At 45.9% G+C, this 17,607-nt stretch overlaps 2 protein-coding genes across 14 annotated transcripts in view; both read left to right on the forward strand.

Annotated features, from left to right (window-relative positions):
* kif1b (kinesin family member 1B) overlaps window positions 1-5,330 on the forward strand; it is a 58,902-nt gene extending 53,572 nt beyond the window's left edge. For all 13 annotated transcript variants that reach the window (XM_052050457.1, XM_052050483.1, XM_052050552.1 and 10 more), the window contains 9 exons: window positions 84-145; window positions 221-366; window positions 465-725; window positions 1,416-1,487; window positions 1,563-1,684; window positions 1,761-1,913; window positions 2,037-2,229; window positions 4,138-4,256; window positions 4,358-5,330. In XM_052050457.1, coding sequence (XP_051906417.1) covers window positions 84-145; window positions 221-366; window positions 465-725; window positions 1,416-1,487; window positions 1,563-1,684; window positions 1,761-1,913; window positions 2,037-2,229; window positions 4,138-4,256; window positions 4,358-4,400 — 1,171 coding nt within the window. In that variant the 3' untranslated portion in view covers window positions 4,401-5,330. The remainder of the gene's footprint in view (window positions 1-83; window positions 146-220; window positions 367-464; window positions 726-1,415; window positions 1,488-1,562; window positions 1,685-1,760; window positions 1,914-2,036; window positions 2,230-4,137; window positions 4,257-4,357) is intronic.
* A 3,876-nt stretch (window positions 5,331-9,206) lies between these two features.
* Window positions 9,207-16,916, forward strand: pgd (phosphogluconate dehydrogenase). Its single transcript, XM_052051278.1, has 13 exons — window positions 9,207-9,361; window positions 9,723-9,798; window positions 10,194-10,373; window positions 10,456-10,521; window positions 10,599-10,717; window positions 10,848-10,917; window positions 10,997-11,131; window positions 11,212-11,401; window positions 13,106-13,236; window positions 14,712-14,845; window positions 14,945-15,044; window positions 16,080-16,202; window positions 16,516-16,916. Exons 1-13 carry the CDS (start codon window positions 9,354-9,356, stop codon window positions 16,633-16,635), a joined length of 1,452 nt encoding a protein of 483 aa, XP_051907238.1. The 5' UTR covers window positions 9,207-9,353; the 3' UTR covers window positions 16,636-16,916.
* The last annotated feature ends 691 nt before the right edge of the window (window positions 16,917-17,607 follow it).

Here is a 17,607-nt window from a genome sequence, read left to right on the forward strand (position 1 = left end):
GATGGTCAACATTTGAGAACCACTAAAACTTCTTGGTTACCTGACATTCAGTCTTTTGAATTCTCTGCTCTTTTTATTCACAGCAACCGTGTTACCGGAATCTATGAGTTGAGTTTGTGCAAGATGTCCGATTCTGGAAGTCCAGGTGAGCTTTGTGACATGATGATGTTGAAGTAAAAAGTATATCGTCTCACGGGAGAGCTGCGGTCACGTTTTGCAGGCATGCAGCGCCGAAGGCGGAAGGTTTTGGACACATCAGTGGCCTACGTGCGTGGCGAGGAGAACCTGGCAGGTTGGAGGCCCAGAGGAGACAGTCTCATCCTGGAGCATCAATGGGAGCTGGAGAAAATGGAGCAGCTGCATGAGGTACTGTACAAATCAAATTCACATGCGAGCTGAGGAAATAAATTCTGTATGCCGCGAGGGGTTTTGAATCGCGCTCATTTCTTCTTCTACTCGTCCAGGTGGAGAAGACCCGCCACCTCCTCCTACTGAGGGACAAACTGGGAGAGTCGGCTCCCGTGGGATCGGCGCCAGCCAGCAAATCGCTCAGCGAGTTGTTGTCTCCAAGCATGAGCTCGGGCACCTTGTCCACCTCCACTTCCATCTCCTCGCAAATCTCCAGTACCACCTTTGAGAGCGCCATCACGCCCAGTGAGAGCAGCGGCTACGACTCCGCCGACATCGAGAGCCTGGTTGACCGCGAGAAGGAGCTGGCCACAAAGGTGACACAAAATTCCCAAATAGGAGACATTATGGGATATGTACTATGAGAAGGCTTGACTTATTTTTTGACGGCAGAATGTATTTTCATACTTCTCATTTTATACAATGTCATTATTCCAATGAATGTTAGATTCCGGATGATTCTTACAATTACCCAAAAGGATAAATCACGGGTGTCAAACTGAAGGTCCGGGGCCAAATGTGGCCTAACGCGTAATTTTAAGTGGCCCGCACAAGCAAATATAACATTACAACGTCCATGATGCTTGCTAAAATCTGTACCAAAATTTCACATTTTCAGCTGTCGTAAATCAGTGACTTATTGTAAGCATTTTCTTGCTACCAAACCCCTCAATACAGTTACTTAAACAATAATTGAAAAAAAAACCTAAAAAATTATTCTTGACTTCTTTATATAGTTTCAGTCATAATGGCCCTCCAAGGGAAACTGTAACTATAATGTGGCCCGTGACATAAATGAGTTTGACACCCCTGCTGTACATCATCGAAAGTAAATCTACCTTTATGAAACGTAATAAGAAATATGAGCAATTCAAGGACCACGTTTGCCAGCACAAGGACCCTCACTCCACTGTTGTTGTTTTTTCATCACGGTTCACTCAAGTTTGCCAAGCCATTCACCAGATGTTCCTCTATTCATGTGCTGTGTCACTTTGGTTCCGCTGTAGTGCCTCCGCCTCCTGACTCACACATTCAACAGCGAGTACAACCAGTTGGTGAACAGCATCAGCGACTGCAAGGTTGAGCCCACTCACGTCTCACAAGACCGATGTCGCGCTGTATACGCCCTCGTCAATGTCCATCTCTCCTGTCAGCTCTCCGACATCTCCCCCATGGGACGTGACCTGTCGGTGACCAGCTTCAGCAGCGCCACACTCACGCCCTCCTCCACCTGCCCCTCGCTCTCAGACTCCCGCTGTGGCTCTGTAGAACAGAAGTAAATCCGTCATTCAGTCTTCAGTTAGCTGACCTGTTCCTAATCCTTTTTTTAAACTTGTGTATTTCTCCCCAAGAACTCCAGAGAACTGTTCCCGTGCGTCCAGCCCATCCTGCTCAGACTATGAAAACTTCCCCATGGTTCCCACCCTGGAGGCTTCCTACCTGGCACGTGCGGGGAAGAACGAATTCCTCAACTTGGTGCCTGATATCGAAGAAATGAGGCCAGGGTGAGAGCTGCTGCGTGCCCCTGACTAAATATGAAATTTTATGTGAAGTGATACATCGCCGCTTCACAAATCACTCATGCGACAAATCCAACAACTTCAACTTGCACTTTCCCTCCCAATTAGATCTGTCGTGTCAAAGAAGGGTTTCCTAAGCTTCATGGAGCCTCGCTCCAACTCGTGGGTGAAGCACTTTGTGGTCGTGCGGCGGCCTTACGTCTTCATCTACAACAGCGACAAGGACCCGGTGGAGCGGGGGGTCCTTAACCTTTCCACAGCGCAAGTGGAATACAGTGAAGACCAGCAGGCCATGCTCAAGGTATGCCATTCATGAGGAAGCACTAGAGCGGTGGTTCTCAAAAATTTTAATACCAAATGCCATCTAAAAAAATAGCGCTCCATGTGTACCACCATCATGACAAATATTGAAATGTAGTTGCATTGTAGGCCCAAGTGTTTCAATAAAGATGTATTGTATTTTATTCTAAAAACAAGACAGATTTTATTCCCAAGTAGATAAAAGTTAACAATCCTTACAAATGTTAAAACTGTCTTTCAAATGTCTCAAAATTGGCCGGGGACACAATAAACACCATTTCAGAATTTTGTTTAGAAGTTGTATTTGACAAATCTATAATTTATGTTTTACATTCAGAATTAGAAAGATTACAATGAACAGAGGCGGCCCGGTAGTCCAGTGGTTAGCACGTCGGCTTCACAGTGCAGAGGTGCCGGGTTCGATTCCAGCTCCGGCCTCCCTGTGTGGAGTTTGCATGTTCTCCCCGGGCCTGCGTGGGTTTTCTCCGGGTGCTCCGGTTTCCTCCCACATTCCAAAAACATGAGTGGCAGGCTTATTGAACACTCTAAATTGTCCCTAGGTGTGAGTGCGAATGGTTGTTTGTTTCTGTGTGCCCTGCGATTGGCTGGCAACCGGTTCAGGGTGTCCCCCGCCTACTGCCCGAAGACAGTTGAGATAGGCTCCAGCACCCCCCGCGACCCTAGTGAGGATCAAGCGGCTCTGAAGATGAATGAATGAATGAACAATGAACAGAGCCTCACACACACCCAAAAAAAAAAATCAGTTGTGCTATGTGATATTTTGCATTTATTGCCCACTCTTAGTGATCATATTTTTTTGCGACACAAGCCGTCATTCGGCCATTTTTAACTTTAGAGCAAAAAAATAAAAAAGAATCGACACGAGCCCTGTAAAAGCAGCTGTTTGGCACGGAACAATTGAAAAAGGAAAATTCTAGCTCTTTATTGCCACTACCAGTGGAAAGTCACTTTGAAACTGATTAAAACAATGACAATTACACATTGGGTATTCAAAACAATTACATAGTTCAGCTTAAAGCTAACACACAATGCCATGCACGTGCTAACAAATAGATTAATGTCACAGTTTTATAACCCTTTAAGCACCCAATATTTGAACACAAACATAGCAACACAGATAATATACAACTATACATATGGTCATATATTCTTGATCATCGGCAAAGAACGATTTATCTAGCTGGGGCTTAGTGGGGCTCAGTGGTGGTTGTTTCCAGGTATGTCAATACTGTATTGTACCACTCCTCCTGGCTGATTTATGCTAAATGATTCATGTCTAGTTTCCAGTTTGTGTGGTTAGTCAATTTTCTCTCCAGAGTCCAGACACTCACTAATTTTGCCGCTTTAAGGCGGTTCCAGTTAAACTTCAGTGAAAAGTGTACTCGGTCACCCAAGCGCTTAATTCCAGTGTATCCCAATCACATATCAATATTAGCTTAGCCTCGCAATTAGCATGGCTTGTCCGGCTTTTCTTGCGCATCCCTGCGTGAGAACCATACTTGTCAAAAAATGTTTATTCATCACCACAGAGTCCATGATTACTGGCTTCGGATCGACTTGCAAAGAACTAGTCGTTACTCAAAGAACTAGTCGTTACTCATCGCTAGCTAGCCGCTGCGGCATCAGAAGCACCGAGCTTGCCTTGAGCTCCGGCTACCTGTGGTGGGTGATGTGTTTGCGTTCAGCTCAGCGAAGCTTTTTGTGACCGTCTCAGCAGTTGATTCTCAATTTTGCTATTGACTCAATTTTGTTGCGCCGCAAAATGCTAATTTTGCCTGCCAAACTTGAATCGCAAACCTCTTATTTTGAGCCTTGCATGACAAAAGTTTTTTTTTCCCCCCTCGATTTCAAGACAAAACCTTTGAAAAGAATATTCTTTTCCTGTTAGACACCCAACACATTTGCTGTGTGCACAAAGCACCGAGGAATCCTCCTGCAGGCCAACAATGAGAAAGACATGAACGACTGGCTGTACGCCTTCAACCCTCTGCTCGCCGGAACGATAAGGTTACACTTAACATTTTTTTTTCCTCTCTCTCACTTTTGACTTTCAAATGAAAGTGCCGTTGCTCAAAGATCTGCTTTGTTCACCGCGTTTCCCCCAACAGGTCCAAGCTGGCGAGAAGGCGTAGTGGCCACATCAAGAACTGAAGTGGATACCACAAGCTCCATTCTTTCGAAACGCCTTTGAACATACCGAGTGTTAATACCTATTAATCGATTGTGATTCTTGACAGTTTTCTCTTGTAAGTAGACTTGTGGCTTAACGTCTCCTCTCTTGCGATTTCTGTCCCCCCCGCCCCCCTTCCTCCTCAGCTTTTTGAGTTTTGGTTTTATTCACGACAAGGTCTAATTTTGTCCTCGCTTCGCTGTCATTCGCGTCTCTAGCAAGTAGCATGTCGTTATAGTCCACTCGTGTGCACGTTTCTGCTGAAAACGTTTCTCTAGCCACTCATTTTCTGTTTGCCAATCATCTGTGAAAATGTCTCCCGGTGTTATTGTCACCCGGTTTTGATTCCGTTTTTTTTTTCTCCGTGTACTTAACCGCAGCAGTCCTCAGGAGAACACCCACTTTGCTTATTGAAGCACCAACAAAATAATGGGATTAAATCGTGCCGGGGAAAATATATTATCTCTAAGGGATGCGTCTGCTTTGCGCAAAGCAACACGCGTCGAAGAACATTTGCTGCTAACGTAGTCTTTTTTTTAGAGTTGCTTCAGGTTTCCGCCTCGTCCAAACGTAAGACGCTTGGACGCTCCCGCTCCCAAATGGCCTTTAGAAAACAAACCTACATAACAAACTGCGTCTTTAGGCTCTCATCTGAGTGACGACAGCGATGGACTTTCTCCACGCCGTGCTGTGTAGCCAGATCCCCATGTCGATAACGCCGCTGTAGGGCAATCTCTCTGTGAATGGGTTCATATCTGATTCCTCACATGAGCGAGACATACAGGAAGATGAGCTTGGATGTCTGCTACAGGTGTGGGGAACCAATACGGCCCATGAGAGCACCCCTCCCCCCACTTGTGTAATTCTAAACGCAGGCAAAACCTCATAGAAACTGTATAAAAATATATGTAGAGACAGATCCATCCATCCATCATCTACCGCTTATCCGGGGCCGGGTCGCGGGGGCAACAACTTTAGCAGGGAAGCCCAGACTTCCCTCTCCCTAGCTACTTCGTCCAGCTCTCCCCGGGGGATCCCGAGTCGTTCCCAGCCAAGCTGGGTGACATAGTCTCTCCAGCGTGTCCTGGGTCTTCCTCGGGGTCTCCTCCCGGTGGGACATGACCGGAACACCTCACCGGGGAGGCGCTCAGGAGGCATCCGAATCAGATGCCCGAGCCACCTCATCTGGCTCCTCTCGATGTGGAGGAGAAGCGGCTCGACTCTGAGCCCCTCCCGGATGACCGAGCTTCTCACCTTATCTCTAAGGGAGAGCCCGGACACCCTGCGAAGAAAACTCATTTCAGCCGCTTGCATCCGGGATCTCGTTCTTTCGGTCACGACCCATAGCTCGTGACCATAGGTGAGGGTTGGGACGTAGATCGACCGGTAAATTGAGAGCTTCGCCCTTTGGCTCAGCTCCTTCTTCACCACGACAGACCGATACAATGGTAGAGACAGATCCGCAGTATATATATCTAAATCATGTCACGCACAACTACTAATAATATACAATGGTAAAAAACGTTGAAATGTTTTTCCTCGAAACGGCCCCTGGTAGGAAAAAGGTTCCCCACTCCTGTTGCACCCACACCAACTCGAGCCCTTTTGGCTCCGCGCATGCTTTTCATGGTTGTGAAAATGAAGGAAGGGGCAGCAAGCATTGAACGGATGAAGCTGCTCGCATTCGACATCCACTTAAGGTCACACCGTCAGCGACATGTGTTCTTTTCCCTTTCGCAGTCTGCTCGTTTTTGTTGCTGTTAACCTGTTTTGTGTTCCACTTTTAATAATTGAATAAGGAGGTTTTATATGAAATGTGGCAGGGCATTTGTTAATATTTTTGAGTCAGCTTCATTGGTGTTTTAACCTGATTGTATTTTTTTTTTTGCATGTGTACACTATAGCAAGACAAAGGCCGAAATGCACATATCAAGGTTACACTGGATGGCTGTTACACAAAAGGGTTATTTGAAAGAAAATATTTTCAAGGGACGAAACTAAACAAATCCTTTTAAATTATGCTATTGTTTTTGGAAAATACTTGCTCTGTGCATGATTGGCTCCACGGAGCTCGCGCTCAACTCATTTTAGTGCCTCTATTGTGAAGTGTGACCGTAATGTGATTGGTACAGATGGGTGAATTTTTGCAAAACTCTGGCCAGCCAACCAGAGGTTTTCCCCCTGTGTACGAAACATTTACATGGAATGAAGGTGAACAGAGGCACCAAAACTGTTTTTATTTGCTCCCAATTGACTTGACACTATCTCAAACGTCATCAGCAACTTTTTTTTCCCCTCAGGTCAGCCAACCTGCTGGTCAATAAATTACGTCAGATGACTTTTGAGATTTTGCATTCTTTTTCACTTCATCGGGAGATATTTTTGCATTCCTTATTTAATTTTTTTTTTTTTTTTGCCAGAGCAGATATTTTCCACCCGTGTGGCTAATTTACAGATTTCTCATACTTTGGAGTGTCTATTTATGGTTTGCAATGTACATATTAGTTTGCAGTTCTTTGCACATATTAAGAAAAAAAAAAGTTCAACTAACGGATCAAAATCTGCACGGTTTAGTTGCTCTTGAACCAAATGAAGTGGCGTGGGAATGGAATGTTCCGTGAAGATGTGCGTATGTCCAGTTCACTCGTGATGGGGGTTAAAAAAAAAGTACCAAAATGAAGCTTGTTGTTCCTTGTAGGGGACAATTGGTTGCAATTGGTGCTCCTTTTTTTTTTCTTTCGTTAGAAAGGGATTCAAGTGAAAGTCTGCCTGTGAGTGCAAGCATATTCACGTTCTACTCATACGAGCCAGCCATGTAAATTCTAACCCTAGTCGGTTTTTTATTTTACCTTATATCAGGGATTATAATAGGAAGTAGCTCATGGTGTCTAAAATGACTAATTCGTTATTGTTTGTGCTTCTTTCTTCACCTCGACACGTTTCCGTTGATGCCTTTCGAAACAGAACAATGAGGATCAGTTAACCCTTTGGAGTCACCAAAAGTTTCAACTTGAAAAGGCAAACATTAACATTGTACATGATTCGTTTTCGTTTTCCATTGCTTATTTTGTAAATATCTGTGTTGTACGGAGCTTGAATTAAAAGTGTAAATATGTTTACTGTATTTGTAATAATTATAACCCATTCGCTGTATAGCGTAGATGTGTCATGCAGATATCCTAATCAATGTGTATGGTAAACCTGCACCATTGGTCTGTCTAGTGAATGAGGAAATAATAAAAGTGCAAACTGGCAAGATCTAGTGAAGCCTGTTTGTCTTGTTCCGGGTGCTGCCTGTTTTCTCAAGGATGGTTTGTAATAAATGATGACATCATCCTTTTTAAGAAATTCATACCCCAAGATGGCGTCCCGGTATTCCAGTGGTTAGCACGTCGGCTTCACAGTGCAGAGGTACCGGGTTCGATTCCAGCTCCGGCCTCCCGGTGTGGAGTTTGCATGTTATCCCCGGGCCTGCGTGTGTTTTCTCCGGGTGCTCCGGTTTCCGCCCACATTCCAAAAACATGCGTGGCAGGCTGATTGGACACTCTAAATTGTCCCTAGGTGTGAGTGTGAGTGCGAATGGTTGTTCGTTTCTTTGTGCCCTGCGATTGGCTGGCAACCGATTCAGGGTGTCCCCCGCCTACTGCCCGGAGACAGCTGGGATAGGCTCCAGCGACCCTAGTGAGGATCAAGCGGTTCGGAAGATGATACCCCAAGATGTGGGCTACTCACACTTATCAGCTTTAATTTAATGAAAAGCTCTGATATGATTGTGATGTATCACAAAAAAACGACACACTCATCTCATGGAGAGCTGTACGGGTAAGGCAAGGTATAAAATATCTTGGAAACACATACCTCGGGTCGAACATTTTGTGAGATAATAAGTAATTGCTTTCGCAATGTATACAGTCAAGTGGCGCCATGTCTTTGGCAATTTTGGGAATAATAAACGGGTCACTATTTAGGTCAAAACGTTCTAGTCCTTTTAACTGTGTGCTTCTCAATTATTTTCTGTTAACGCCTCACAAGGAAAAAGAAAACTTTGCACTCTCCCAACTCTCCACCATGACAATAAATTGTCGATAAAAATGTTATAAGCCCACCTCTGCATCGCACCGAAATAATAAATGATAATTGAGCACACCACTGCCACCTACTCCAATGGATGTGCAATTACACTTCATACTTGTATGGCAAAAATAAAAAAAATTCCCCCCCCCCCCCCATATTAGGGCGGGGCGGTGGGGCTGGCACTATTTAAGGACTGTTCAACATTGACACCCAGCTGTTTTAGTGCAAGTCATTTTCCAGAGCTATTAATAGAAATGTGTTAAACTGTCAAATACCAAGATGTAACTAGAAAAACAAAAGAGATTGGATGATTTAAGTACAGTAATAATCCCTCCAGACATAATTAAAACGGTTAACAGTCATGGGATGCATCTTTCCAGACTTTTCCTTGTAATGGTTAGATAGAGATTTGTGGATATTGACCGAAAAAGACAATTATTGTTGATGGATAATCACGTTTTTTATTCGTCGGTTTGCTGCTGAAAATAACTGAACGTGGTAAATCATAACTCAATAGTATAGTTTTACAAAATATTTGCAAAACAAATATGTTTAGCTTGAAATAAAAAAAAAAACAATAATACAGTTGTATTATCAGACTCGCTTCAATTTCTCATTTCTTCGCTTACGCAATGAACGACCTCAAATGAGTGACAGCAGATTTGACCAATAACAGACTGAATATATCTGCTCAGCATTCTGGACCAATCATAGTTCTCGTGGTGGCCAAGCTATTCAGCATTGTGAGGGTCTTGGATTGGCTAATAGTCTGGGTGGGGTGGAGCCACGAACCCGAGGGGAGAACGAGGAAGAGGAGTCTGTCATTTGGAAATCTTACGGTAACGTCGAGACTCAACACAATGCCTGAGTAAGTTATCTGCACCCTTTCCATCGTTTACGAGGAAGCCAATTGCGCTGTAGTGATATAGATGTATTTGAGCGACTTTCTCGGCTTTTTCTTCTTACTTTAAATAATGAGCATTTAAAGCTAAGCTTGTTTGCTAGTCAGTGTCGGAGTACATGTGAAATGAGATTTAGGCAATCCACTTCCTTGTCATACATTTAGACGACACATATTAGGTCTATTTTTTAGAGAACGCTTTCTTTTTCTTTTTTCCCTTTTTTTGTTGAGGTGTGAGTCTGCCAATAAATGATTTTCTTTCCATTTTAACGCATAATGAAATTTACTTTAGGCCCATGTTGTTCATGTTTGTTTCTTCTTCTCACAGAGCAGACATCGCACTCATTGGTTTGGCTGTCATGGGCCAGAACCTCATCATGAACATGAATGACCATGGTTTTGTTGTAAGTTATTATCAAGTCTTTCTGGCACCTACTGCAGATACCTACTACCTAAGGATGAATTGGATTATCGAAGGTAGCAAATGTGTTCACTCTCATCAATTAAGTAGAAGCACAGATACTTAAAAACAAAATCTCACATAAAAGTAAAGGTCAGGACTGGGTACAGATTCTGAAATATGCTTGAGTGCAAAAGTAGTAAGTAAGTAAGGACAATGAAAGAAAACTTACTAAAATGCCCATTTTAACCCAACAAGAAGTGTAAAGTGCATGTGTACAAAGGTAAAACATTGGAAAAATCAATCAATCAATAAATAAACTACAAAGACCTGAAAAATCTACACCAACAAATACTTCCCACCATTGGAAATAAATGTCTTCTGATGTCTGTTGAATAGGTTTGTGCCTACAACCGCACTGTGTCCAAGGTGCATGACTTCCTGCAGAAAGAGGCAAAGGGATCCAAGGTGATTGGCGCCGAGTCACTCGAGGACATGGTGTCCAAGCTGAAGAAGCCCAGGAGGATTCTCATGCTGGTCAAGGCCGGACAGGCGGTGGACGACTTCATCGACAAGCTGGTTGGTGTCTGCCCTCGTTTCACAGTCCCTGAAACCTGCTTTTTTTTTTGCTCATTTTATTCTGTTCTTGTCCTCGTGTCAGGTTCCCCTCCTTGAGGCTGGAGATATTATCATCGACGGTGGCAACTCTGAATACAGAGACACGACGGTAAGGAACGTGACCTTGTGGTTGAACGTTCATCTGAGGCTTTTCTCTGAGCGCCTCTGCGCTTTCGTGTCACACAGCGGCGCTGTAAGAGTTTGAAAGAGAAGAACTTGCTGTTTGTGGGCAGCGGAGTCAGCGGTGGCGAGGAGGGGGCACGCTACGGACCCTCACTCATGCCCGGAGGACATTCAGACGCCTGGTGAGACGTTTGGAGATATTTTTCCAGCGTGCAGGGTTTCACGCTGACCGTTCGGAAACTTGGAGTGTTGGTCAAATTTGTGATGATTCTCATTTGCTCCGTCCTCACTTGTTACTCTTGCTTTTCAAAGGCCTCATATCAAAGACATCTTCCAGAGCATCGCTGCCAAGGTGGGAACGGGAGAGCCGTGCTGCGATTGGGTGAGTCTCTCGACTTGACTTTTGGGAATGCGGCGTGCGTGGCCGCAATTTGCGGTGATGCGACACTCTTTCCCCGCAGGTAGGAGACGAGGGCGCCGGTCATTTTGTCAAAATGGTCCACAATGGCATCGAGTATGGCGACATGCAGCTGATTTGTGAGGCTTATCACCTGATGAAGGATGTCCTCGGGATGGACCACGACGAGATGGCCGAGGTGAACTTTCGAGTGTGACTGCCACGCTCGCGATCACCACCAGTCAACCGCAGCCTCCTGTTGTCTTTTCAACCTCTCAGGCTTTTAACGAGTGGAACAAGACCGAGTTGGACTCGTTTCTGATCGAGATCACCGCCAACATCCTCAAGTATCGAGATGCCGACGGGACGCACCTGTTGCCCAAGATCCGCGACAGTGCGGGACAGAAAGGCACAGGGAAGTGGACTGCTATTTCAGCGCTGGAGTACGGCACGCCCGTGACTTTGATCGGTAAGGAAATAGTTCCTTTTCCTTTTTTCATTAAGTTGCTTAGTCATTGCCTAATGCGTCTTGTCACATCTCTTTCAACGCGCAATTCAAAAAAATCAGGAAGTCGGCCGTTTTGGCCAGCCGCGCGCACAATGACGTAACGAAACTGCACGAGACGATCATAAACGTCTGGCATACTCACCCTCACGGTGTTGCAACCCTGCAACAGAAAAAAAAAAAATTGACCCACTCGTGAAAACTGGTTGATGCAGCCACCTTCATTATTTTCTTGAACCGTTGTCAAAAATCCGATTGCTTGGCTGCGGTTGCTCTGTAGTAAGAGTAAGAAGCTCAAGAGTAAGAAATATTTAACTTTTTTTTTTTAAATGAGTTTCATGTTTTTCCGGGATGTATCGAAAAGGCTGTTCATTCATTCATCCATCTTCCGAGCCGCTTGATCCTCATTAGGGTCGCGGGGGGTGCTGGAGCCTATCCCAGCTGTCCTCGGGCAGTAAGCGGGGGACACCCTGAATCGGTTGCCAGCCAATCGCAGGTCACACAGAAACGAACAACCATCCACGCTGACACTCACACCTCGGGACAATTTAGAGTGTCCAATCAGCCTGCCATTCATATTTTTGGAATGTGGGAGGTAACCGGAGCACCCGGAGAAAACCCACACAGGCCCGGGGAGAACATGCAAACTCCACACAGGGAGGCCGGAGCTGGAATCGAACCCGGTACCTCTGCACTGTGTAGCCGACGTGCTAACCACTGGACTACTGGGCCGCCCAAAAAGGCTGTTCTCTGGGATAATTGTAGTCTTATTCATTGACCTCATGAACACCAACCAGCCTTTGTGCCTCCATTTCTGCAGCAGAAAGACCCTCCTCTGTAACCTTTTTGAAATTTGTTTATGAAAACAATATTTTCTAAAAAATTTTAAAAAACTGGAGATACACACACAGTATATTCAGATAGTGGAAGATAACATGAAATGATGTCACCATTCACTTCGGGAGTCGACAAGTGGAATCGCAATTGTGGTCAGGAACCCGCGAAAAACGAGCTGCAAGACACGCACGACACGAGCAAATTGTTCAATGGCGCTCAGTCGCCGCGCGAGCGGCTTTAGAGGAGTTTGGAGAAGCGTTTCCAGAGAACGCGCTTGATTTGTGGCCGCCTTAAGAAGATTGAAGGCTTTTCGAGCAGTCTGCTTATCTCACGTGACCGAAGGGGGATTTGTCAGCCTTCCGTCTGATCATGGCGAGTTTCACAAACCTGTGGCAGCTGAAGGTCAGAAAGTAAAATGAACGAGCTGTGAGGATTTGTATTTAGACTGCCATGAACAAGACTTTTAATCATCAATCATCTGTTTTTTTTATTCATCAATGAATAAGATTTTTTTTTCAAATCTTATTAAAAAAAAAAAAGCACTTAAACGGAGAATTTTGTCATGGATAAGAATCGTTTTGGGCCTTTTGTGTGGACATGGCTGTAGTCTCTCTCCACAGATGTTTTGTTGAAGCGACTTCAAGCGCTTTCCGTTGGACACAAGCGATTTGACGTTGACGTAAGCGACGGAATTGCGGCACGCTTTCTGCCTTCATCTCCTGCTTCCTCAATAACCTGTTTTGCAAGTTGACGGGAAATAGAAAGAACTTCCTCGCGCGGGCCGACTTGTGTACACGCGCTCCACACCGTCTTGCATTGTCGTCTTCTCAGGAGAGGCCGTCTTCGCCCGGTGTCTGTCCTCCCTGAAAGACGAGAGGGTGGAGGCCAGCCGCAGCCTGTCGGGCCCGGCTGGAGTCGCGTTCAGTGGTGACAAGGCCGCCTTCTTGGAGGACATTAGGAAGGTAGACCCAAAAGCGCACAGCACGCACGCCATTGGTGTCAGCACGCCACACAGAAACCAAAAACAAAAGTTACAAAGCTAATTCAGTTTTTTTTGGTCTGGATTGCTTCACATGAGCTCTTAAATCATTGCATGCATCAACGATATTCATAATTCCTATTTGTAAATAGTTTTACGACTGCGGTTGTAGTTCTCACTTTTAAGAGTTGTAGCAAGTATTTGGGTGGCCTCGAAAATATGAGGAAGAGCAGAACTCATTTTGCAGTACACTGCAACCTCAATAAAAACATTTAATAAATCCATCCATCCATCCATCTTCTACCGCTTTTCCGGGGCCGGGTCGCGGGGGCAACAGCTTTAGCAGGGAAGCCCAGACTTCCCTCTCCCTAGCTACTTCTTCCAGCTCTCCCCGGGGGATCCCGAGGCGTTCCCAGGCCAGCTGGGTGACATAGTCTCTCCAGCGTGTCCTGGGTCTTCCTCGGGGTCTCCTCCCGGTGGGACTTGCCCGGAACACCTCACCAGGGAGGCGCTCAGGAGGCATCCGAATCAGATGCCCAAGCCACCTCATCTGGCTCCTCTCGATGTGGAGGAGAAGCGGCTTGACTCGGAGCCCCTCCCGGATGACCGAGCTTCTCACCTTATCTAAGGGAGAGCCCGGACACCCTGCGGAGAAAAATCATTTCGGCCGCTTGTATCCAGGATTTTCATCCCAACCGCTTCACACTCGGCTGCGAAACGCTCCAGTAAGAGTTGGAGAGCCGTTTGAAGGAGCCAACAGCACCACATCATCTGCAAAAAGCAGGGATGCAATACTGAGGCCCCCAAAACGGACCCCCTCAACGCTTCGGCTGCGCCTAGAGATTCTGTCCATGAAGGTTATGAACAGAATCGGTGACAAAGGGCAGCCTTGGCGGAGTCCTACCTCCACTGGAAACAATTCCGATTTACTGCCGGCAATGCGAACCAAACTCTGACATCTGACTTAATAAATGTGATGTCATATTCAATTCGTAGTACTTCATATATCTTTGGGGGAAATCAATCGGCGTCTACATGACATGACCAATACTTCAGCCTACTCAGCACTTCTTATGAACAATGTTGCATTTGCGCTAATAAGTCGCATTTTCCCGTGGCAAATTGAAAACGTCAAGGACGTTGCGATACGTGGGCTTGGGAAAACAGCCGTCAATTTCCCGTGTGAGCTTATCCGATCGGAAGATGGGTTTCCCTGACTGCGAGTGTCAGAGATTTTCTCGGACAAAGTTCAAGAAATGACTCGGCACACAGGAAAATTGTCTTCAATATCGGCGGGAGCGGACGACGGTTTAGTTGCTCCGATGATACGCACTCGGCTCCCTCTCCGCCGCTTTGAACTTTTATTGCAAAATACAAGAAAGACATTTGATTTGATTTGGAAAAAAAAAATGCCAACATTTGTTGACCGGTGTGATGAAGCAAGTGGTGTCTTTGCAGGCCTTGTACGCCTCCAAGATCATCTCGTACGCGCAGGGCTTCATGCTGCTTCGCCAGGCCGCCAAAGAATTCGACTGGTCCCTCAACTATGGCGCCATCGCTCTGATGTGGAGAGGAGGTTGCATCATCCGCAGGTAAGCGACGCCCTCGTGGACCCGGCGTGAATAATGCTTAACGAGGAACCGGGCCAGACTTCCTCATTCTTAAAAGTCGTACGTTTCCTTCCCTTTCAGCGTCTTCCTCGGCAAAATCAAGGAGGCGTTCGACAGGGACGCCGAGCTGCAGAGCTTGTTGTTGGACCCTTTCTTCAGTGATGCTGTGCTACAGTGTCAGGTATGAGGAAGCGCCATTACGCAACAGCGGCGTGCTCGGCACGACGGCAATTTCCACTTTTTGCGTGAAGTGAAGCAACTTGTGACAGTCCGGCTCGATTGCACCGTTGCAGTCTTTCAAAATCAAAACGTGAACTCGGACTCGTGACTCGCTTATCCAAAACGAAATGCTACCGATTACTCCCAACCCCAAATTTCAGTCGTGTTTTCTCTTTGAGCGCACAATTTTGCACCTTTGTGAGAAAGTGAAAAATAGCAATATGATTCAGAAATATATCATGAATTCTTTATAGGTTAACTAAGTTGGCTCTCCCCACAGATAGGAAGACCGTACGACCGCTTTTGGTCCTGCAGGAGCATAGCGTTGCCATTTATTTAGCTTCAAAGCAACATACCAGACGACATTCGTTACCCTCTGACTTTCTCCGCCGTCATGGTTTCGAGACCTGAACCTTCTCTCTCTCTCTTCCCTCGGGATGAAAAACCTCTCAGCCCTTGACCTTCATTCGGGACTAGTTCCTTTTCTCAAGACCCAAACCAGGTCCCTGGACTAGGATAGTCTTTTCCGATGAGAATCTTCTCTGGAGACTTTTCGTGCCTCAAGACTAGAACTGATGACCTATTTGGACTAGAACCTTCTTTTCTATGAACTAGAATCTTCACAATGGATGAGGACTTTTCTTTCAGATGTCAAGCTTCTCTCATGACAAAAACCGTCTCTTCTTTTGGGATGAGAACCCTAACTTGACACCAGACCAACTCTTTTCTTTCAAATTTTTTTTTTTGCTTTTCCCGAAGACAGTGTAGAGATTTTTGGTGCACTGTGATGTGGTCAAGTTTGCTGGTCCCAGTGGCAGCATTGCGGTTCGTCGCCATTAATAATCGCGCCCATTCTTAACGAGTGCGTGAACCAGCTTTTCTGTCGGTTTGCCTGGAGGGATATCCTTTGCGTGGGTGATAAGCAGACGCGGTCGCCGCTTTTAAAATTCTGCGTGTAGTCTCTTTATCACAGCATGATTTCGCATTTGATTTTTAGGAGTCGTGGCGTCGAGCGGTCAGCACGGGCGTCCAGCGTGGCATCCCCATGCCTTGCTTCACCACCGCTCTGTCCTTCTACGACGGCTACAGGCACGAGATGCTGCCCGCCAACCTGCTCCAGGTAACAGCTCGACTCTACTGGAATAGACTACATTGAATTTGTAGTTTGAATGCAAGTTAAAAAAAAATAATACAATAAAGTCCCATCCAATAATTTTCTCTCGCGTTCATTGAAGACTCTAAATTGCTCCTAGATTTGAATGTGTTCATATGCGATTGGGTGGCAACCAGCTCCGATTTTTACCCTGCCTCTCGCTACGCTTCAGAGGCAGCCATGACCCTATTGAAACTCGATGGATTGGGTTCATTAGAGTTGAAAAGCTTCGGCATAGGTCCGCGCCCTGTGTCAGTGCTGTTTTGTTGTTGTCATTCAGGCTCAGAGAGATTACTTCGGAGCTCACACATACGAGCTGCTGTCCCAGCCGGGCCGCTTTATCCACACCAACTGGACGGGCCATGGTGGAAACGTCTCCTCTTCCTCCTACAACGCATAGCGAGAAGAACGGCGGTGTACACTTCGAACAAGAATGGTGGCAAACGCAGAGTGCAGAAGAGGATATGTTACACATTCCACCTGTAGAACACTCATACCACATCGTTTTAACTCATAAACTCATATCAGCAACGTTTTGTGACACTTCTTATTCCAACTGTAGAATACATTTTGCTACACTGTCAGACTTAGGCTGGGCTCCGCCAGTATTAACACTGGATTTAAGCTAAAACGTTGCACTGAACTGTACTAGGCTAAATAAAGATTTCAATCCCTTTATAATTAGCTTGTATGCTCCTTGCTCTCAGGATTCACAAGTGTTGATGTGTAGTTCGAAATGAGGGGACAACTAACAGAAGGCTCCTCGGTTCCTAATGATCTGCTGCACCGCGGTGCACTTTCTCTTACAAATGTGTGTGTGTGTGTGTGTGTGTGTCTCCTAATGGTCATTGCCCAAACAAATATTTTCACTGCTCTTCGTTCAACTGTGAGTGTATTCCACTTTTTGGGCGCAACAAACTATCACTTCAGTCTTGAATCATGTGTGAAGGACAGTAAATAGAAAAAGGCAGTCAGCGGACTGCAGTGATTGAACATGAGACAACGAAATGGCCTCCACAACTGTCATGACTGCCCAAGCGAGAACGAGTCTGCTGTACCATTCATTCAGTCATTCATTCATCTTCCGTACCGCTTTGATCCTCACTAGGGTCGCGGGGGGTGCTGGAGCCTATCCCAGCTGTCTCCGGGCAGTAGGCGGGGGACACCCTGAATCGGTTGCCAGCCAATCGCAGGGCACACAGAGACGAAGAACCATTCGCACTCACACTCACACCTAGGGACAATTTTAGAGTGTTCAATCAGCCTGCCATGCATATTTTTGGAATGTGGGAGGAAACCGGAGCACCCGGAGAAAACCCACGCAGGCCCGGGGAGAACATGCAAACTCCACACAGGGAGGCCGGAGCTGGAA

This window comes from Hippocampus zosterae, chromosome 2, assembly GCF_025434085.1.
Source record: "Hippocampus zosterae strain Florida chromosome 2, ASM2543408v3, whole genome shotgun sequence".
Classification (NCBI taxonomy): domain Eukaryota; kingdom Metazoa; phylum Chordata; class Actinopteri; order Syngnathiformes; family Syngnathidae; genus Hippocampus; species Hippocampus zosterae.